This window comes from Neoarius graeffei, chromosome 14 (assembly GCF_027579695.1).
Source record: "Neoarius graeffei isolate fNeoGra1 chromosome 14, fNeoGra1.pri, whole genome shotgun sequence".
In the NCBI taxonomy this organism is placed as follows: domain Eukaryota; kingdom Metazoa; phylum Chordata; class Actinopteri; order Siluriformes; family Ariidae; genus Neoarius; species Neoarius graeffei.
This window is the reverse complement of record NC_083582.1, coordinates 38,682,624-38,706,430: the sequence shown is the minus strand read 5'-3', so window position 1 is coordinate 38,706,430 and position 23,807 is coordinate 38,682,624. Positions and strand designations below refer to the sequence as shown.

At 42.7% G+C, this 23,807-nt stretch overlaps 1 protein-coding gene across 4 annotated transcripts; it reads right to left on the bottom strand.

Moving 5' to 3' along the window:
- Positions 1-1,573: 1,573 nt before the first annotated feature.
- eef2k (eukaryotic elongation factor 2 kinase) lies at positions 1,574-22,703 on the bottom strand. 4 transcript variants are annotated; one of them, XM_060939615.1, is made up of 19 exons: positions 22,271-22,703; positions 21,636-21,898; positions 19,343-19,408; positions 18,293-18,393; positions 16,117-16,177; positions 16,000-16,037; positions 14,806-14,977; positions 14,553-14,702; positions 14,333-14,465; positions 14,090-14,217; positions 11,201-11,399; positions 10,990-11,045; positions 10,840-10,917; positions 10,566-10,622; positions 8,081-8,215; positions 7,289-7,477; positions 7,051-7,175; positions 6,611-6,789; positions 1,574-2,846 (listed from the first exon to the last, which is right to left on the bottom strand). In XM_060939615.1, the coding sequence occupies exons 2-19, from the start codon at positions 21,876-21,878 to the stop codon at positions 2,737-2,739; spliced, it is 2,220 nt and encodes a 739-aa protein (XP_060795598.1). In that variant the 5' UTR covers positions 21,879-21,898; positions 22,271-22,703; the 3' UTR covers positions 1,574-2,736. The 4 variants fall into 4 exon arrangements, with proteins under 4 accessions (XP_060795598.1, XP_060795599.1, XP_060795600.1 ...); XM_060939616.1 differs by lacking the exon at positions 19,343-19,408; XM_060939617.1 differs by lacking the exon at positions 22,271-22,703 and having other exon boundaries at positions 18,790-19,408; positions 21,636-21,669.
- Between the last annotated feature and the right edge of the window lie 1,104 nt (positions 22,704-23,807).

Here is a 23,807-nt window from a genome sequence, read left to right as displayed (position 1 = left end):
ACACTACCGACACAAGCATCAATAAGGAGAAAATGCAAAGAAAAGAAGATTCAGTTAGCACTGAGTCCCCAACACAGGAAGAACAAGAAAAACAAGCTCGGCAGACTAAACCAACGGCAAAGGTGAAAAGAAAATAACACAATGAATATCTGAAGTTGGGATTTTTCTGGACTGGGGATTCTGAAGATCCCAATCCCCACTGTGTCCTGTGCTATGAGATTTTAGCCAACGAGGCAATGAAGCCAGCAAAACTCAAGGGGGGGTTGACAGGTGGTCCCTGAAATTTTTTGGGGGGACAAAGTGGGCCTTGGTCTGAAAAAGTTTGAGAAACACTGCTTTAGAGGGAAGAATCACTCCTATGTAACCTGTCTGTATACTACATGGCCAAAAGAATGTGTATGTAGACACCCAAACATCTCATTCCAAAACAAGTGGCATCAATATGGGGTTGGTCTCAATGTTGGTGCTATAATAACCTCACTTACACATACCTCCATTAAACTACAAGGACATTAGTGAGGTTGGGGACTGATGTTTGGGCAATAAGGCTTGACTTGCAGTCATTCAAATCAATTTCATCCCAAATGTGTTTCATGGGATGACGTCAGGACAGCAGAATTCTTTAACACTCGAAATCAGCAAGTCATTTCTTTATGGCACAGTTTGTACACAGGGGCATCATCATCTTGAAACAGGAAAGGACCTTTCTCAAATTGCTGCCACAAACTTCAAAAGGACAACACGTTGGAATATCATCATCTGCCATACTCTATAGCATTAATAGGTTTTAAGTCCAAATCAGAAAAACATCCCCATACAATGATTCCTCCTCCAACAATGTTCTCCACTGGCACTATGCAGTTTTAGCTGGTAACATTCTTCTGGCAACTGCCAAATCCAGATTCCTTCAGTCCAGAGGCAGTGTACTTTACTAGTCAAATGAGCATGCGCAATAAGCAAATAATTTCAAATTGAAGTTGAGTCTCAAGTCATAGATAAGCAAGTCTATCTGATTTAAGTCTAGAACGCAAACATTGTGACCAAAAGTTTGTGGACACCTGACCATCACATTTGTGTGTTCCTTCCCCAAACTGTTGCTACAAAGTTGAAAGCACAGTTATTTTTAGGATGTCTTTGTATGCTGTAGCATTACAGTTTCTTTTCACTGGAACTAAGAGGCTCAAATCTGTTCCAGTATGACAATACCCCTCTGGATACCATCTGCATCAGACCTCACTAATGCTCTTGTGGCTGAATGAGCACAAATTCCCACAGCCACACTCAAATCTAGTGGAAAGCTTTCCCAGAAGAATTGGAGCTTTTTATGACCGAAAAATGGGGACTAAATCTGGGATGGGATGTTGAGCAAGCACATACGAGTATGATGGTCAAGTGTCCACAAACCTTTGGCCAGAGAGTGTATTACTCATTAACTCGTTAGTCAATGCATTTAATTGCCATGCTGGCTATTTTGTCTTCTCTTTAAGCTTCATCCTAGAACCATGATCATGCACCATTACCGCTGTCACTCATACTTCTCTAGATGTACACATTACAAATAGCACTCACAGTATTTGTTCACACTTGTATTTTTATTGTACAAGTTTTTATTATTGTAAACAAAATACACAAATTTGCTTTCAGCTTAAAAGGTAGATAAAAATTAATTCATTCATTTTCCATACCCCTTATCCATTGGGGGTCACGGGTGAGCTGGAGCCGATCCCAGCTGACAGTGGGCGAGAGGCAGGGTTCACCCTGGACAGGTCACCAATCTATAGTAAGAGATAGAGAGACAGACGGACACTCGCATTCACACCTATGGACAATCTCAACTAGCCAATTGACCCAATACACGTCTTTGGACTGTAGGTGGAAACCCGCATAGGCACAAAGAAAACATGCAAACTCCACACAGAAAAGCTGTGGAGGTTTTTGTTCACACTCAGAATCTACTTGCTGTGAGGCGACAGTACCAACCACTACACCACCGTGCCACTTAGGTAAAAACAAATAAAATGAATCCAAACCAGTTGTATCAATTAAGCTATTACAACCAAGAAAGGCTGACCACAAGACAGCAATATAGCAAAAACAGTTACATCACTCAATTGTTCTCCATCCATTGTCACTCGTGCTTTCCAAGGGGCACTTTGCTTTTTCAGATATTTCTCAAAGTTTGACAATATAAATTAATCAGTCACACAGGCCAGCGTGTGTGTGTGTGTACTAAATAACAAATTAAGGGACTGTACAGTCTAATCAATTGGATTTTTTCATGTACTTCACCAAGAAATTGTACTCTGTAAAATACACAATATTGGACCTGGCAGCCACAACCATGCAAATCATATAAAACCGAAAGAAGTGATGCATACAAATTTGTCAAGTATATATAATGCCGATTCATCATCTTCTCATTGTTCTCATCACCACCATACACAAGGTATGATATTTTGAAGCTATGATCATGTCACTGCTATTGCTGAGACTCCCGATGCTTACCTGTAGTCTTCATACCTTTAAAAGCACCTTCTGTTCGCAGTGGTATGAACTACAGACCAGCTTATAAAAGAACCCAAATATTCACAAAAGGCATGTGTGTATGCTTCAGGACACCCCATTTAAACCCAGATAGCACAGCACACTAAAAGATGCTGTCAAAGAGCATTGTAAACATGTTTCACGCAGTTAAATGCACAACATGAACAGTCCTGGGAGATGAAATCAGTTCCTTTACTCTTCCATTGCAGACCAAGCTTCTTCAGCTTTCATGTAGTACTGATTAGCCAGTCTGCCCTTCATTGCCTCCATGGCAGCATCAGCTGCCTCGGTGAAGAGATCGCCTATGAAGAAAGGACAGGTTATTTGGGTGTGCCACAGCTCATTAGGTTCATCTTTAAATGATCATTTGAACATTTTTTTAATTGTTGGTTATAAGCTCCTCAAACTGTCAAAGGTTAGTTGAATATGAAAGTACTGATTCCATTAACAGCATGTGATAAAATACCTTAAGAGCTCTTTTATGCATAGTGTGTGATCTAAATGTCATCTAAGCTTTTTACAAATAAATAATTACAAACATTAAGCAATCTTTCACAGCGGCTTTTCTTCACTTAACTGCATGAACAAGATCAACTGTGAGCTACTGCTCACTTACATATATACCCCCACTCTCACTTATATCAGAACACAAGCAATTGAAGGAATAGGCCACTTATTACGAACGTTGACTTCAACAAATAATTAACCCTGAAACCAGTAAGTAAAGAGCAGTGTCTCTCCCCAGGGATTTCAAATAGCATCCTGGTAAACTGTCATTTTGAAACAGCATTTTGCTTTTTGAAATAGCGTCAAAAATCCACCCTGTGTGTTTCGTAAATACATTCAGTCAGTAAACTGGAAGTCGATGTGCAACAGACCTGAAAATGGAAAACACAGTATAGAACCCCAAGCTGAAGCTCGCTACCAAATATCAAGCAGTTGTGATTTGTAGTTGCTGAGAAAAATATGTTATGAAAATTTTGTAAATCCACCCTACAAGTTTCGTAAATGCATTCAGTCGATAAACAGGAAGTCGATGTGCGACAGACCTGAAAATGGTATACACGGTATAGAACCCCAAGCTGAAGTTTGGTACCAAGTAGCTATGATTTGTGGTTGCTGAGAAGGAAAAAAAAAAGTGTTTTGGACAGACGGACAGAAATACGGACGGACAGAGGTAAACCAGTATACCCCCCTCCTTTGGAGCGGGCATATAATGAAAATCATTAATGGAAAAAGTACATTTCAGTTTATACCACTCAGGTATCTGATTTTTCAGTTATAAAATATGGTCAGAGGTACAAACAAAATCTTAGCAGGGTAAGAGAGAAAATAAACTGAATTTTGCCACAAAAAGCACTGGTTTATGCCGATGCAACAGGTAGCTATTTCAAGAGCACAAAAAATGTGCAAAATTCTGGTGCAGCAACGAATTAATAATATCAGGGATGTGATTTGGGGCTGGTGAAATTATCTGAAAATTTTAGCCGGGGGTCTGGGGGCCGCAGGCCCCCAGCTGGTCCAGGGCAGCACCCTGGTGAGGGGACAAGGGGGGAAGCCCCCCGAAGCTCCTGGGTTTTGGGGTTTTCTGACTTAAAAATTGTACTAAAATGGCAAGCAAACACACAAGAAAAAACTTGTCATGATTAACAAATTCAAGCCAATTTAATGGTCAACATGCAACTCTGACACACACACACACTCGCTCACTCTCTCACACACACACACACACACACTCGCTCACTCTCTCACTCGCGCGCGCACACTCACTCTCTCTCACTCGCGCGCACACGCACGCTCACACTCACTCGCGCGCTCTCTCTCTCTCTCTCGCTCTCTCTCTCTCGCTCTCTCTCTCTCGCTCTCTCTCTCTCTCTCTCTCGCTCGCTCTCCCCCTTTCTCTCTCTCGCTTTGCATCTTTACGCTCGATCACGGAGGCTGCCATCTTTCAACTCTGTTTGAAGCGAGCTTACGTACAGCTATCTAACAAGCGCGTTCATTGGTTGTTACAGAGCGATGGGCCAATCACGTACCTCGTTTCATCTCAATGACGGAATTGCGTAAATGACGTAATTACGTCAATGAGATGAAACGAGGTACATAATTGGCCCATCGCTCTGTAACAACCAATGAATGCGCTTGCTTCAAAGAGTTGAAAGATGGCAGCCTCCGTGATCGAGGCGTAAAGATGCAAATCCGAGGCTGCCATCTTTCAAACAAAGTCGGAACGAATAGGATACGAATGTGGATTTGAGGGAAAAATCGGAAGCATTTTTTTTTCAAGTTTTGAGGTGAAAAAAGCGGAATTCCGCGAATTCGCGGAAAAATCACATCCCTGTAATATGTAGCCGCCATTTTGGTACCAATCAAAGAGAGGACAGTCTCACCTTCTTTTTGCCTTATTGGCTCGGCTCACAAGACTAAGGCCTGGGAATTCACAAGTCAAAGTTCACTTAAACTAGAACTGTGAGTAAACTCACTATAGAATACCCCCCGCTTACAAGTCTGTCATTATATATCGCCATATGTAAGGGAGTAAAAGTTGAATCATCTCCCCTATGAAACACCAGAGCAGGATTATTTTCCTTCATGCTCATCTTCAGGTGGTATACTGCAACTGTGTACAGTTTCATCAAAATCCATTAAACCATTTAGGAGGAGTAGTGCTTACAAGACACGTGGACGGACGGACAGGGTGATTCCTATATACTCCCCCAAACTTTGTTTGCAGGGGGGTACAATAATGTGAACAGGAAGCTAAGTCCCATGTCTTTTCCTCTACAGTGAACAGGCACTTCTGCTAGATTATTTTTTCCCGTTTTAATATTTTCATGTTGTATGAGCTTAATGTTATAAAGTTTTAGACCTTTCATGGACGCTCTGACATTTCTTGTTCAGTTGGAATTCACTGGTCCGTCAGGAATTACAAGTCATCTGGGCCTTGAAGAAGCAAGAGTCTGCCAGCATTATACTACCTCCACAATGCTTGGAGATCATTATCCCAGATGCTCATATCATCTTTGAATATTTAACGTGAAATGTACTCCCTGTTTGTTAAATAAACCTGTCTTTTTTATTACTTGTGACATAGGTAATAATCGGATTCATACTGTTGTACTGTTTAATTTTTGGCATATAAAAATCTAATTCGACATAGAAAAAAACAGCTGTAAAGATACTAATTCTACACCTAGAAAACAGAGGAGGTGATGCACCGTGAAGCTCTCAGACTCTTGCACATGAATCTGACTGAACTGATGTCCACTAGACTGTGATTTTAAAGTGCATATTCTGGAGCAATTTTGTTTTTTTTTATATATGAAAGTATGTCCCTTTACACACTCATCCAGAAGGGTAATTTTGCACAAGGCCATCTGTCTACAGCAGAAAAAAATAAAACAACAAAACGCGTCTGGAAAAATCCCAAGGGAGTCTGGAGCCAGAATCGTGACATCACCTGCGGAAGCGCCAGCAGGCTGCGCGAGCTTTGCACGGTTTCAGTGCACAGCCTGTGTAGACCAAGCGCTCCCATTTCTCTCTCATTGTCCGGTCTTTTGGAAAACAATGAGTACTAATCCCATCAAGATTGGTGTTGTTACACCTTCCTACGATACATCTGTTAACCATTTTAATAATTACGTGATAATGTTGAAGAAATTTGCAGAAAACCACCAGGTCGTTTTCTCATAAACAAACCAGCGCTGACGTAGGATTCAGAGGGAGGCGTTCCGCACGCGACGTCACGAAAATCAATGTTTCCCAGGAAATCCAAATGCCAAGTTTTTTCAGAGGCAGACCAATTCGCCTCAAATGGCTTGATTTCAACTGAATTTTTCTGGTATTGCGCAAGGTAAAAAAAATTGCACAAAATGCAAAATGTGACAAATATTTGACCAAAGTTTAATATAAAATAGGATAATTACATTGATCTTGCTCCTGAATTTACCCGTGATATGCACTTTAATACAGTGAGACAACACCAAATCTAAAATATCCATGCATTAATACAGAACTCTAAATAATAACAAACCTTAGCTCCATAGCTAAATTGAATTTCCACACATACCTGCTCTCTGAGGATTTGCAGCAAGGCCAAAACTTCCCTCTTGGTACATGTCAGCTAGCCGAGCTAGAAGGAGGTAGCGTGGTTCATCCTGCATGCCATCAAACTCTCCTCCCTCATCATAATCAGTCATGTTTAGCGCACTCTCATACCACTGCACTGCTTCCTCCCAGTCCTGAGTTCTGCACAACGTAAATACAATGAAAGGTAAATCATGAGTGTCTCTTTGTGGTGGTCTGGGAAAACCTGTCAGATGTTGGTGTGACATAATACAATTCTTTTACTGAGATGAGACACAGAATTTGCACTAATTGGATGTCTTTTTTTCCTAAAATGGTTTGTTAAAATATATGAGTGTTGGTTTTGTAAAGCTAATGAGATTTGATCTTTGGGTGTAGTTTGTGTTAGAAATATTAAAATTTATTATTATTATTATTATGTACCTATTAGGTGGGAGGTTGACTCCTGTATCAAACGCTCTGGCAACTAAAATCATACTGGGTCTGTCTCCAGCCTCAGCAGCTTGAAGTAACAGGTGGAAGCCTTTCTTTCTGTTTTCTTCGTTGTCCTATTGTCCCAGTCCAATGAAGCAAGTTCAAGATAGTAAGTTTATTTACAAAGCAAGTTCACGGAGTTCAACTTTGATGAAAAATAAAGTCAGAATAAAACAGCAAACAGTACCTGCAGTTCAATCTCCGGTAAAACGTGATGTGGCAGCTGCAGACATAACTGACCAAGTGCTACAATAGCCTCCAACTCGCCACACATCGCAGCCCTTTCCAGATGATACACAGCAGAATCCCGGTCCCACGGTACATCTTTTTCACAGAACCGACCTCCTTCATGGTATCGGACCATGGCTAGATGTACCTGATGATGTAAAAGCAGAATGTAATTTTCACTGTACTTCCAATATGGATTTCCTAACTCATACAGTATTCACATACTGTAAATGGATTATTTAAAAAAAATAATACACCACCCAATTAACTATCTGGCAAGCCTAGGAGCAACTAAAGGAAACAGTGTAAAAATGCAACTATAGAGATCTTGCAGTCACGTGACCGGAAAGTACACAGCCGCCATTTTGTCGGTAAAAAACACCGCTGAATACTGCTGCACTCGTGTACAAAATGGATCAATTTCAACCAACGGACTACACGGCTCATTTTTCTAATGAACAGATAACTAGATATATGTCGAAAATAAACGACCTACAGATTAGTGACCCTTATGGCTTACTGGACATAGTTTTCATGACCGTGTCAGTGGATCGAGTTTTTATTTTGTCCTCGGTTGGTTCAGCAACACGCGCCACCATTTTCTTTTTCTCTACTCACGGTATATGAACTTGACAGCCTTGTAGTAGAGTAGCCAATCAGAGCGCACGATTACTCATATCCAGTGAATATGGATAGAAGAAAGGTACATGTAAGTAACAGTGGCCAGCTGCAAAGTGAAAGACTACTTTACCTTGCCCAGAATCGATTTGCCAATTTTCCTTTCAAGAAATTGCGAATTCAGTCTCTCCACCTCTACTGCCACACAAGACGGCCTGTGCACGTGGGCACGGGATGAATGGAAGAAACTCCATTTTTCCTCCGTCAGCTTTTGGGTAGAAAAAAATACATATATTAAAGAACAGTGAGGGTAGAAAGAATAAAGGAAGAATGCTCAGCAGTGCAGAATTTGACCATAATGGTGCAGATGTACAGTATGTTTGTGCCTTTTGCATTGCTTCTGTATTTTTGAAAAGGCAAGAACCATCAACCTCAGTTACTAGACAAAGCAACAGGTGCAAAGTCACAGGGGGAAAAAAACCCATCAGCACACTATATTGGGAGAAAACAAACGTAATGCTGTTTGTTCAAGGAAATATTCTTTCCATAAGAGTAAGATCTAGAACTTTAGATACTTTGTGATTAAGAGGTTTAAAAAAAAAATCATGGTAGAACATATAAAAATGCTCATTTAGACTATGCTTGCTCAACTTCTCTATTAACCTTGTATCCGTTTCTCTCTCCAAGAGCACAAACACTGACATGATCTGTTCTTTGTAACTAAGTTGAGGTTGTTTCCTTTTCAGTTCTCAGTATTCAGTTTGAGTTTCAGCCAACTCATCACAGGAGATAAAACTCAATTTGCAATTCAAATTTGCAGACATTTTAAGAAGATATTTTATTAATTTAGTGTACAAGCTGACTCGGAGATGGTGGAATTATAGCAATTCACTGATTTATAGGAATACATGCTGATTTAAAACAGACACAGACGATAAGAACATGAACATAATTACATTTAAAAAAAATAAAGGGAGTGGTGATACACTAGCAAGTCTCTTTCAATTATAAAGACAAACGACGACATCCTTTCAATAAACAGCAACTACATGCAGCACAGAAATCTCCAATGTCAAGGACATGAATTAAAACGTCTCCGTCTTTGGGAACTGAATGCTCATGATTTTATTGGAAATATCCTTTAGTAGCATGCATTGGACCCGAGGCCAATCTGCCTTACTGGTTCACAAACAATACTAATGCTCAAGCCAGAGGGCAAGACTAAATGTATTACATGCAGGAAATCACCATCTGAGATTCAAGGAGGCTTAGAGTAATGGAGAGCTTGCTGGCGTTACCCACCACTTTATGCTGAGAAAGGTGAGAGGAAGGGGAGAGTGATCAACATTGGAGAGAATTATAAATGCAGGTTGTGGAAAGCTGAAGAAAGTGTGAGGTGACTAACACTACGTTCAGACTGCACCCTGAAACGACCCATATCCGATTTTTTGGCCCATATGCGACCTGTATCCGATTTGTTATTGACAATCTGAACGACCCAGATCCGATTTTTTCACATGCGACCCAGGCCGCTTGGATATGTGGTCCTAATTCCGATTCATATCCGTTATTTTCACATGCGACTGCAGTCTGACCGGACAGGTCGCATTCATGCGACCTACACGTCATCAACAAGAGACAAACGTCACTATTCTGCGTTGGCTAATCCCGCCTCTTTGGTGGAAAACAACAACATTTGTACAGTTTTCAGAATTTAAATAGACTTTTATAGAATTGATCAAGGGGTGGCACGGTGGTGTAGTGGTTAGCGCTGTCGCCTCACAGCAAGAAGGTCCTGGGTTCGAGCCCCGGGGCCGGCGAGGGCCTTTCTGTGTGGAGTTTGCATGTTCTCCCCGTGTCCGCGTGGGTTTCCTCCGGGTGCTCCGGTTTCCCCCACAGTCCAAAGACATGCAGGTTAGGTTAACTGGTGACTCTAAATTGACCGTAGGTGTGAATGTGAGTGTGAATGGTTGTCTGTGTCTATGTGTCAGCCCTGTGATGACCTGGCGACTTGTCCACCCCGCCTTTCGCCCGTAGTCAGCTGGGATAGGCTCCAGCTTGCCTGCGACCCTGTAGAACAGGATAAAGCGGCTACAGATAATGAGAGATGAGAATTGATCAAGCTAATGGTGGATTTGGTCGGGACCTGGATGTTAAATCATCCTGTATTACAAGATAAGATTGTTCTGGAAATTTCCAGTAATTTGACACCTTCAGTCTCATTAGTCTGCTGCCCACATTAATCAGATTATTGTGCGAGTTCCGCCGCCGCCACAAAAACCACATCACCAGGTCTCGCCTCATCTCCATGCTTTACTTGCAAACTTGAAGAGTGCGCTTTTTTTTTTGTTTACGTATTACGTAGATGTGCTTATTGCGTGTCAATTTGCGCATGCGGGACACTTTTGGGTCGTTTTCCGTTCATATTGGAGATCGCATACAAGTCTCATATAATTGGTAATGTGAACGGCCTAACAAAAAAATCGGTTTTCACAACAAATCGGATATGGGTCGTTTCAGGTTGCAGTCTGAACGTAGTGTAAGAAACACACAAAGGGGTGTGTTATATGGTTACTTGTTCATGATTCGAGTGGGGAACTAAATTAGGTTGTATTTACCCGACGGATACTGTCTTCATCCGATTCAGAGTAATGCCTGCTGTAGAAAGGTCGAGCCTACATGGTGACGTATAAAACCCACCATCACAGATGTGAAGAATCCACAATGGTCTCTTTTACTGCCACTACTACTAGTGGTGCTTAATACACTTAAAATAGATTACAAATTAACAAATAAACAAAATCACATATTTATGCGCTTACTTCTATCTAGAATGCTTAAGGAAATATTGTTTATATGATGCTGAGCAGGTTAAAAGAAAAAAAGAAATACCCTGTCATGGTGTTCTCCTAGGTCTCCTTCGCTGCGTTTTTCACTTGGGTAACCGCTGTCTCCTCCACTCTCCGAGTCCTGGGAATGAAAGATGATTTCAGGTCTTAGGACTCTACTACTACTCTATTTTTTTTTTCTTCAAACCCTAACCTTTCGATTCCAGTTGTTTCTGTCTGCGTCATCTGTTTCATGAATGCCTGACCATCCTGCAAAAAACAACAAAGAAATATTTTTTTCTATTTGGGAACTTTCTAAACAATGATGATGACACCTTGATAAGCTTAACGACTAAACACCACAATGAAATGTGTACAAGAAGAAGCACGGACTCATCACACATCCTACTGTAGGAGTTTTTTACCGAGGGGGGAGCGGCCTGCAAAGGCACCCAGGCTCAGGGGTGAACAGGGGATGGAGTCTGTGTCGCTCATGTTCTCATCAGCAGAAGAAGTCTCTGACAGACGAGACAGGAGAGGGGGTCCACGGCTGAGCGACATAGTCTGCACCCTGGGAGAGCCACAGAACTCCTCAGAGCCACGGAGTACAGTCTGGGCTGATTCCTAACCGGTTAGAAAACAACACGTCCCATTAATTTTCATACATCAAAAGTGAACTAATGTTTTAGAGCGGTGAAGGATAATAGCTGTTATGGTTCAGTGGTTGAAATCACACCCATAAAGCACCAATAATGTCTTGTTAGATCATAAACATGATTCTACTTTGAATGACCAATAGCTTGTAAGTGCTAAAAGGTGCTTATGGTCTCCCAGAAGGGATATTGTGTGCGCGCGCGCATGTCATCTTGTGTTAACTTCCGAAAAGCTGTTATGCTCGCTCATGTGATCAATTTTCAACAGAATAAAACCTCAGATAACTGTGCCACTATGGATCCTCACACCAAAATATACTTTAAATAATTTTTTTCTAATTGAAATTTGCAACCTGGATTTACTTCCTGTATGTAAACTTGATTCCTATATTAAAAACCTTAAAATATGTTGATAAAAAAACATTTTGTTAGAATTTGGCGGTGTTATAGTCTATTATCTGTATAAACTTGCCTTAATTACTTAGTGTGTGTGTGTATATATATATATATATATATATATATATATATATATAAAAAATATTATATATATATATATATATATATATATATATATATATATATATATATAAAATATTATATATATATAAAATATTATATATGTGTATAAATAAAATTTTATATATTTGGGTGTGTGTGTCGGCAGCACGGTGGTGTAGTGGTTAGCGCTGTCGCCTCACAGCAAGAAGGTCCGGGTTCGAGCCCCGTGGCCGGCGAGGGCCTTTCTGTGCGGAGTTTGCATGTTCTCCCCGTGTCCGCGTGGGTTTCCTCCGGGTGCTCCGGTTTCCCCCACAGTCCAAAGACATGCAGGTTAGGTTAACTGGTGACTCTAAATTGACCGTAGGTGTGAATGTGAGTGTGAATGGTTGTCTGTGTCTATGTGTCAGCCCTGTGATGACCTGGCGACTTGTCCAGGGTGTACCCCACCTTTCACCCGTAGTCAGCTGGGATAGGCTCCAGCTTGCCTGCAACCCTGTAGAAGGATAAAGCAGCTAGAGATAATGAGATGAGATGGGTGTGTGTGTCTTATATTTACTGGCATATCGCTGTTTATATGAGTTTGAGAAATTGACAATCAGTAAAATTATGTTTAACGATAATTGGGGGGGGGTCTGTTTAAAATTACAGTTAAAGCTTTTGTTACAGTAGGTTAGCTGAAGCTAGGTGTTTAAAATCCAGTTAGTTAGTGCTCACTTCAAAGCCACACTCCCAAAAGACATGCCAAGACCCAACTGCCTGAATGTCTTAGACGTTTTTTTTTTTTTTTTGCGAATGGATAGATAAGTACAGACACTTCCTTGTTTTGACTGCTTTTAGGCCACATTCTTGTTTTTCCTTTCTACTACCTATGGGAGCACCACCACCTTTAGATCATTTAACTCTTGAAATTGTTACTGATGATATCAAGTTCTCTTAAAGAGGCACTGCACACTTTGTGTTTTTTAACTGTAAACTAAATATGACATGACTGTACTGTGATGAAACATCAATGCTTATTTATTTTATAAAAATTGTAATGTTATTGGTTTAAAAAAAAAAAACCTCAAAACACCATCTACTGGTTAAAATCGTCCTGAACCTTACCAGACTGATGCAGACTTATGCCGCTTTTCCACTACAAACGCGGCTGAGTTGGGCTGAGCCGTGCCGTGCTGAGTCGAGCTGAGCGGGGCTGTTGGAGTTGCATTTCGACTACAACCGCGCTGAACCGTGCTGGCTGGAAGTGGGTGGACACATTGGGTGGAGTTAGCGAAAGTGGGTGGACGTCACGTGATGTCGTTAAGCAGCGCAAACAGTGACATCAGTGAGCTTTTAAGCGGTAGTCTCACAACCCGAATAGTAAACAATAAACATGGAGGACATGGAGTCGTTAGTGTTGCTGGTCTTGGTGCTGTGGCTTGTTGTCACCGACAACGCGGACAGATACTGGCAAGAGCGTATAGATGAGGCGAGGCGCATAAGGCTTCAGAAATTCTCGTAATTCGTAATTATTCTCCTTCCGGGTTTGCGGTGTTTACAGATCCCAGCGTGCTCGCGGGGCGTGTGTGGGCATGTGAGGACACGCCTCCTCACCAATCAGTGCACAGGGGAGTGTCTGCTCACGCCCCCAGCCTCACTCGGCATGGCTTGGCTCGCTTCAGCCCCACTCCAAAACGGTGCGAGTTTTAGGGGCTAAGCAGGGCTGAAACGAGCTGAGTCGTGCTGGTTTTTGGTAGTCGAAACGCGAGCCGTGTCGGGCTGAAGTGAGCTGAAGCGAGCTGAAGTGAGCTGAAAAAGGGTAGTGGAAAAGGGCCAATAGAGAGAACCATTTGGTACATACATACGTATAAAAACTGTTAAGACCCTCGAATCAGAGGTGGGCAGCCCACCTCCCCAGTCCCCGTCCTTGAGTGGGAGTCTGTGAAACTGCTCATATATATTTTGAGATTCACTGAGCAACTACTGCGTCACGCATCCACACCCCAATCCCCACCTCACCCCCTCCTCAGTCCCCCACCTCTCTTGCCCACTTTTTAAGGATTTTTCAAAATTACGCAGTGAGTGGAGTTTGGCTAAAAAAAATAAATTAATTAATTAAAAAAAAACACTTTAAAAGGTTGGACCCTAACAGATGGCAAGAATAGTGTGTGATAACAGACTAACCAGCAGCTTGTTGGTGCAATCCAGCTGAGCATTTTCTCCAGGAGCCAGGTCAAAAGGTGTGAGGCCCATACTCTTACAGATCTTGTTGCACAGGTGAGAGTGAAAAAACAGGGCCATGCCACGTACACCTTCAAGACACAACATTGTCATGCAGAGAAAGATAACATCAAAAACAAGTTCTTGCATACTCCTTTCAGTCAGTGCACAAGTGCTTGTACTGAAGAGAAAGACATAGATAAGTACCCAAATTTCCATCACCAAAGTCAGTGCCCTTCTCTGTGTGGATCTGAGGGTCTGTGTAGAGGTCTCCAACACCCTGAATGTCCACAACTATCAGTTGGTGTCCCGAGCGTTCAAATGTAAAGTGACTGAAAGCCTAAGACCACAGGATTGCTGTGTGAACACTGGCTTATGGTCCGTGTGAGTTACATATCTACATTTGTTACATGCCGAGACGACATACCTGAGGTGTAAGGCGTATGTTATCGTCCTTCACAAAGCCAGAGTTCGAGTTGTACTTGATGTATTGCCCCTCGATGTAGTGCTCCAGGTGGAAAAGCGGCTTCCCTGGCCGCGAGGTCATTTCCACAACACACATCTGCATAATGTCAACCTAACGTGAAGAGACCCAAACACATCAGCTTACTTTCTGGGGGTGGGGGAGAAAGGTTCAACAAGAAACTTGCAATGTAACAAAACTAAAAAGAAAAAGGTACCTGCTTTGGAGGCCTGTGGCGATTATACTCCTCACCCCATAATTTAGCTTCCATTTGTAATCTGACATCCTCAAAATAAACATCTCTGTCCACAGTCTCCATGTACCGCTTAGCCACATAGTTCGATGCTGATTTCCAGTTACTGCTATGGGAGAAGTTGGACAGCTTTTTTCTGCAAAGCAGTGAAACACGGTGTGTCACACAGCGGCTGAGTGTGAAGAACAACTTTAAAGGAACAGTCCACCGTACTTCCATAATGAAATATGTTCTTTTCTGAATTGAGACGAGCTTATCCGTACCTCTCCGAGCTTTGCGTGACCTCCCAGTCAGTCAGACGCGCTGTTACTCCTGTTAGCAATGTAGCTAGGCTCAGTATGGCCAACGGTATTTTTTGGGGCTGTAGTTAGATGCGACCAAACTCTTCCGCGTTTTTCCTGTTTACATAGGTTTATATGACCAGTGATATGAAACAAAGTTCAGTTAAAAAAATTGAAACGTGGCGATTTTCTATGCTATGGAAAGTCCGCACTATAATGACAGGCGTACTAACACCTTCTGCGCACTTTGACAGCGCATTGATATCTGAGCTCCGTATCAATGTGCTGCCGAAGCGCGCAGAAGGTGTTAGTACGCCTGTCATTATAGTGCGGACTTTCCATAGCATAGAAAATTGCCACGTTTCAATTTTTTTAACTGAACTTTGTTTCATGTCACTGGTCATATAAACCTATGTAAACAGGAAAAACGTGGAAGAGTTTGGTCGCATCTAACTACAGCCCCAAAAAATACCGTTGGCCATACTGAGCCTAGCTACATTGCCAACAGGAGTAACAGCGCGTCTGACTGACTGGGAGGTCGCGCAAAGCTCGGAGAGGTACGGATAAGCTCGTCTCAATTCAGAAAAGAACATATTTCATTATGGAAGTACAGTGGACTGTTCCTTTAAACCACAGTAATAAGGAAGTCATGCTATGACACTGTTTATTTACATGAGGTGAAGATTAACCAGCTGAAACTGTACAAGACAGCATGTTATCAAAGGAGTCATGATACTGTAGCTGTTCCTCTGAACAGGAAGCCATACCCTGAACCCAAAACCTCCAAAAGGGCAATGCTATGCTCAGTTCTGTTATGTAAGGAATGTAAAACAGGAGTGAACAAATATGCTCAAGAATAAAACTTTACAATACTTACGTTCGAAAACACTCTCTCATGGCACCTTTTCCAAAGGGCTGGAAAAGAAAGTCAACTAATGTGAAAACCACACTTCAGGGTTAATCTGAAAAGCAACTGAGACAATGCTATTCTTACCTGAGCAGACATCTTGATGAACACTTGGTCCTGGACCCATTCACCAGTAATGGCATTGTACCTACAGGGTAACCAGGGCAGACTGTTAGATTCAAGATTCCTTTACTGTCACTGCACAGTACAGTACAGTGAAACTGAAGTCTGCAATCCAGTCGGTGTAGTCATACAAACACTTAGTATTAAGGAAAGGGGGAGGAATCAGATCTCCACAAGATAAACATTCAAGCAAAAAGATAAACAAATTTATACAAGAGAGATAAGTCAATAAAAAAAAAAAAAAGATAAACATATCTATACAAGAACTGGGGTGGCACGGTGGTGTAGTGGTTAGCGCTGTTGCCTCACAGCAAGAGGGTCTGGGTTCGAGCCCCGTGGCCAGCGAAGGCCTTTCTGTGTGGAGTTTGCATGTTCTCCCCGTGTCCGCGTGGGTTTCCTCCGGGTGCTCCGGTTTCCCCCACAGTCCAAAGACATGCAGGTTAGGTTAACTGGTGACTCTAAATTGACCGTAGGTGTGAATGTGAGTGTGAATGGTTGTCTGTGTCTATGTGTCAGCCCTGTGATGACCTGGCGACTTGTCCAGGGTGTACCCCGCCTTTCGCCCGTAGTCAGCTGGGATAGGCTCCAGCTTGCCTGCGACCCTGTAGAACAGGATAAAGCGGCTAGAGATAATATGAGATGAGATGAGATGAGATACAAGAACTGCTTAAAAATATACATGTAGCTCTATGTATGCAATTATCTGGCTTTAAAAATCCCCTTAAACTAGGACCTGCTAAATGTTTTGCAGAAAAACTCATGACCCTGCTAGCACGTCTTTTATTTACACAAGTAAAAGTATGTAGGGTGTGACCTATGATACAGTATGATGATCAGTCAGTGGGTTATTGCACAGTGATAAGTGAACGTATTGCACAATTAAGCGTGATAATTGCACATTTGCCCATGCTGACCGAGCGCAGTTGAGCAGGCGCAATATCCATCCATCCGTTATCTGCAGCCGCTTATCCTGTTCTACAGGGTCGTAGGCAAGCTGGAGCCCATCCTAGCTGACTATGGGCGAGAGGCGGGGTACACCCTGGACAAGTCGCCAGGTTATCGCAGGGCTGACACACACACACATTCACACCTACGGTCAATTTAGAGCCACCAATTAACCTAACCTGCATGTCTTTGGACTGTGGGGGAAACCGGACCACACGGGGAGAACACGCAAACGCTGCACAGAAAGGCCCTTGTTGGCCGCTGAGCTCGAACCCAGGACCTTTTTGCTGTGAGGCGACAGTGCTAACCACTACACCGCCGTGCCGCCCACAGGAGCAATATAAATAAATAAATGTGTGTGACATATAATATAGGACAGTTACTCCCACAGAAACACAAAACATAATGTCGCTTTATCTATTTAGTACAAGACCACACTAAATTTCAAGGATGAACAGAATGCCCAATTACTGAGAATCGTGTCATTATGGACCCTCAAGCCATAATATACTTTAAATTTGATGTTGTAAGATGATGTTTCATCCTGTATCTACTTCCTCCATATAACCTTGCCATAATAAAAACCCTTAAACATGTTGATTAAAATTAAAAAACACCTTATTAAAAGTGTTACGCTCGTCTCAATATTTGTGATACAGCTGCACTGAATTGGAATGGCATGTACTGAGAAACACGCTCATAAACGAACATATGGCCTTTATGCCTGTCAGTATCAATGAAGGAGGTGTGGCCTTTCTCTCCACTATTTCCTAATCCTATTTCCTTTTGCTTACGTAGTTCAGTGTCAGGATATATATTTTTTTATTATACTGTTAATTATCTGTTTTTTTTTTTTTAAAAATCCCCTTAAACTAGGACCTGCTAAATGTTTTGCATAAAAACTCATGACCTTGCTAGCACGTCTTTTACTGTATTTACACGAGTAAACGTGCAAACTGCTCCTTGGACAGAACACTTTGTACTATGTGGAGCGTTCCAACAACTCTTACTACTGGCTGGATGTCAGCTCCGACACAGCCACCAGCTGGATACGGCATGTTAAATTTAGCACTTAAAACAGGACATATGACCAACCATGACTGCTTCGGTGTCCACATGCCTGTCGCACACTATTATAACATATAATGCTATTTAATGAGTTGTTCCATTACGCAGAGCAAGTAAAGCAACAGACCTATAGCGAATGCAGGGCTCTGTCTCAACATCTTCCAGATGAAACTCAGCCCAGGGGTCTGGCATAGCTCTTGCTTTCTCAATAGCATGTTTCCAAGCAGCCTAGGCAGAAAGAAAAAAAAAGCACAATGTTAGCTTTTTCCTGTATATAGGACATGTGCAAAAATCTATGAACTAAAAGGAGAGAGGAACGCATAAGCACAGGAAGGAAGTTGAGTATGCTCCAAAATGAAATGGAAACAAAAGTTCATGCAAGATTCATGACATTCAAATAAACAGTGAAATCGCAGATGATAAATGGACAGAAGCATCTATGTTTTCCTCAAATGGTTCAGTAAATGTTAAAAACACACCAGAATCTGGCTTGTATCATGACTTTATGTCATGATCTTGGCTATAACCCGAGATGATACATTTGCACAAAGAAATCATCAACGTGGAAACAAGAGAAACACAGTGTGATAGTGGGAGCTGCACATGACTGGTGTTAACACATACGTATGAGTTGTAATCATTTTTCAGCAATCTCTTGCAACGTAAACATGCTGGATGACTTTGGCTGCTACCCGAATTCATCGTTCAGCACACATGCCTCAAATACTGTAGCGCTGCAGCCTATAATTAGATATTCGAAAGGTTGTAGGTCAACAGCGTGCACACGCAGACACACATACAACCAGATAGTTGTGTTATAGATAACCATGAGATCTGGACCAACTGTTAAAAGTGGTTTTCTTTTAGTTTTTGAGCATCTGTGAATACTTGTGTTCAGAAACAATCGTGTTTATGAAAATCTTTATGAAGTCAATATATTTCACAGGGGTTGATTACTTGCACATAGCCAACAGCTGAAACAACAGGTGATTATTTTTGGAAGGCGGGGGGGGGATCCTATGGGAAAAGTATGGGGAGGCATACCAGAGTATGGGAGGCCACAGGGAGAAAATAATTAATGATTAAAAAAGTAAGGAAAAGAGAGGGAGTATACAGTATGGCATGAGGGAAAGGAGGAAAAGAAAACTTGTTTTTTTAAGTTGTTGAATGCACATACCCGACCCTTCTCAGTTAAAGAACCAAACCTGACAGAATGCACCTCTGGGTCCGTTTCGTTTTTGTTCTGGGGGGGGGGCAAATACAGCGGACAGTTAGACAGAAACTATATACATTCTCTATTTTGGACAGCATTCAATTTGATTCCTCTTCTGCTTCTTGACATAAGAGAAGAATAAGAACAACCACCAAGCACTAACCACAACCAAGTGAGCTACAGGACAGCTACAGTAAAGACGATTCGCAACTAGCACTGCATGCCAAGGCAAAGACATGCACGGAATATGTTTTAAAAAAAAAGACATGAATATCAGTCTTGGACAGTGAAATAAAGACAGCAGATAAAAAGCTGCGAGTCCTTTAGAAAACATTTCAGGAAGCCATTACTGACCAGCCTCTAACCACATGTTGCACACAGCTTAATCTTTCTTTCCATACGGCCATATATATATATATATATACACACACACACACACACAGTCTTCTTTTGGCTGCTCCCAATTAGGGGTCGCCACAGCGGATCTTTCGTCTCCATTGCTCCCTGTCTTCCGCATCCATATATATACACAGTAACATATATACAGGCCATATATATGTATATATACACAGTAACTTTTACAAAAGGCAAACCATTTGCGTGGTAAATTTGCATTTAAGCTTTATTTAACGATGAATTATTACTGGGTGTTATGCTGCATGATCCAAAGCATTTTTGTCTCCATGTTTACATGTAAACACACAGGTCCATTTAAGGAAATAGGCTCTCTACAATCCATGCATTATCTGTAGCCGCTGATCCTGTTCTACAGGGTCGCAGGCAAGCTGGAGCCGATCCCAGCTGACTATGGGTGAGAGGCGGGGTACACCCTGGACAAATCACCAGGTCATCACAGGGCTGACACATAGGCTACGTTTACACTAGACCGTATCTATCTCGTTTTCTTCACGGATGCACTGTCCGTTTACATTAAACCGCCTGGAAACGGGAATCCGCCAGCGTCCACGTATTCAATCCAGATCGTGTCAGCTCCGGTGCTGTGTAAACATTCAGAATATGCGGATACGCTGTGCTGAGCTATAGCTGGCGTCTCATTGGACAACGTCACTGTGACATCCACCTTCCTGATTCGCTGGCGTTGGTCATTTGACGCGACTGCTGAAAAACGGCGCGGACTTCCGCCTTGTATCACCTTTCATTAAAGAGTATAAAAGTATGAAAATACTGCAAATACTGCCCATTGTGTAGTTATGATTGTCTTTAGGCTTGCCATCCTTCCACTTGCAAGTAGTAAGTGATATGTGCTGTGATCACACACACAGCGGCTCAGTCCCGAATCGTGGCTTGTGCACTTCACTCGCGCGCTCTGTGAGCTGCGCAGGGCAGGAGTGCGCACCCTCCAGAGGGCACTCGCTGTTCAGGGCGGAGTGATTTGGAGCGCAGGATGCCTGCGGAGCCGAGCGTATCCGCGTGTTGGCGTTGCTGTGTGCACGGCTAACGGTTTTAGTGTAAACGCGAATCGTTTTAAGAACGTTAATCTGATGATCCGCTGATTCGACGTAATGTAAACGTAGCCATAGACACAAACAACCATTTCACACCTACGGTCAATTTAGAGCCACCAATTAGCCTAACCTGCATGCCTTTGGATTGTGGGGGAAACCGGAACACCCGGAGGAAACCCACGCAGACACGGGGAGAACATGCAAACACCACACACAAAGGCCCTCGTTGGCCGCTGGGCTCGAACCCAGGACCTCTACAATATAAAAGACATATTCCTGATTTCGGGCGGCACGGTGGTGTAGTGGTTAGCACTGTCGCCTCACAGCAAGAAGGTCCTGGGTTCGAGCCCCGGGGCCGGCGAGGGCCTTTCTGTGTGGAGTTTGCATGTTCTCCCCGTGTCCGCGTGGGTTTCCTCCGGGTGCTCCGGTTTCCCCCACAGTCCAAAGACATGCAGGTTAGGTTAACTGGTGACTCTAAATTGACCGTAGGTGTGAAAGTGAGTGTGAATGGTTGTCTGTGTCTATGTGTCAGCCCTGTGATGACCTGGCGACTTGTTCAGGGTGTACCCCGCCTTTCGCCCGTAGTCAGCTGGGATAGGCTCCAGCTTGCCTGCGACCCTGTAGAAGGATAAAGCGGCTAGAGATAATAAGATGAGATGAGATATTCCTGATTTCACTTGGTTGTTATTATATGGTAGTATTAACACTAAAGTGTAGATGATCACCAAGAATAGTCCTGAAAGAGTCACTGCTCAATGACTGAATGAGACAGCCATAAACACAGGTATTACCTTGTAACTGAAAGAGTTTTTGGGTAATGAATTTGAGAGTTGTTTATGGTGCACCAGGTCCTTGAAGTAATCACAGATGCCTTTTGTAGGACTGATGGGGTCATCAGTGATGGGGCAGATGTAGAAGTCCTCTTCCTCATCGTCAACTGAGCTGTCACGTCCAGAGGACACAACCCTGTTGACGGAAGGTCTTTTCAGACTGTCCACCTCCTCCATATTGAACATGAGCTCTTCTTCAGCCATGGTGATTTCTTTTTAAAGTGCTGGGAAAATAAATGGCACGAAATTAAACCAATGATCCTTTGACAAGATGAATGAGACGCAGATCACTTTGGTGGTTGTGAATGAAGCTAGCGTCCTGTTAGCACAATGGCACAAGTTACAGTGCTAGGTTAGCCTCGTTAGCATACAGCCTAAATTCGCAACCATATTTAGTTAACTTAAGAAGAAACTCTGCAGAAGCAAATATTAAATAAGCAACATATCCAATATGGTTAAATGTCATCACAGTATACTTCCGCTTGCTCATTTTCCGAGCCTTTAAATGTTTCATGCACAACTAGCCTGCAGATAAACACAAGTAAGCAGGTTTGCTAGCTTAGCAATTTCAAAGTAGACAGTTATTTTATACACACCTTTCCTTAGTAATAATAATAATTAAAAAAAAACTACTGTCCGGAAGGCATAACGTTCACGAAACAGTCTTCTTTACTATCCAGTTACTTCCAGAGTTTGTGCAAAGTGTCGTGACGTCTTAATGCGGATATTTTGAGGAAAAATTCAGCTTCTTGCTGTTTCAGTAATTCCTAACCGACAGCACGACCCGTCCCACCACGAGCTCTGCCCACTTCAGTGCTGCACTAAAGTGTCCACAGTGCACTCCTCCTTCTCACTGCACCGCCTGCGTGGCGCCATACCCGGCCAAAACCACGTGCCTTAGCTGTTTACCAGTGAATACTACCATGTCTTTAACCTCATATGATTCTTCTATGTGTTTAAAAATGTACCCCAGGCTGTATATTTGAGCCAAGGTGCAAATCAATTCTGCACATGCTTAGAACAGGGCAGTTTGGATTATTATGATGATGTCTAATGGTACCAGTAGATGTCTCAGTGAATCAATAATACCAGAAGATCCTTGTAGAGTCATGTGTCGTGTTCACCCCGCCCACAGCGACATAGACCCTCTCACGTACAGCACGTACACACACGCACCATTCCAACTCTATTCAAGGAGTCGAATCATTTGACTCAACTCACCGATAGGAACCGGTCTCATCTCATCTCATCTCATCTCATCTCATTCTTCTTCTTTGTGGTTTTAAGGCAGCCGGCATCCAAAAAGTTGCATTGCTGCCACCTATAGAACTAAAACGCCATTGGCCTAGATCCTTCCGTACAGTCCAGTGTCCAGTAAAAACTTGAAGAAGTGACGTTTGCACTTCACACTTGTCCCCATATCCAACACGCTTTTCAAAGACACCTCTGTCATGCCATTCTGTCTCAAGTGACTGAACAATTCTTGTCTATAGCTGTCATAATTCCTACAAGACAGCAAAACATGCTGAACTGTCTCCATCTCCTGGCTCATCTCATCTCATTATCTCTAGCCGCTTTATCTTGTTCTACAGGGTCGCAGGCAAGCTGGAGCCTATCCCAGCTGACTACGGGCGAAAGGCGGGGTACACCCTGGACAAGTCGCCAGGTCATCACAGGGCTGACACATAGACACAGACAACCATTCACACTCACATTCACACCTACGGTCAATTTAGAGTCACCAGTTAACCTAACCTGCATGTCTTTGGACTGTGGGGGAAACCGGAGCACCCTGACTGTATTTAACCGGATGCTGAACCTCTGCAAGACGTGTAAAACATACAAGACTGGATATGATGTGATTAATTCCAATTTACAGTCCATCTATCAGTTTTCTGTAGCCGCTTATCCTGTTCTACAGGGTCGCAGGCAAGCTGGAGCCTATCCCAGCTGACTATGGGCGAGAGGCAGGGTACAAGTCGCCAAGTTATCGCAGACAAATAACCATTCATACTCACACCTACGGTCAATTTAGAGCCACCAGTTAGCCTAACCTGCATGTCTTTGGGGGAAACCAAAGCACCCGGAGGAAACCCACGCCGACACGGGGAGAACATGCACACAGAAAGGCCC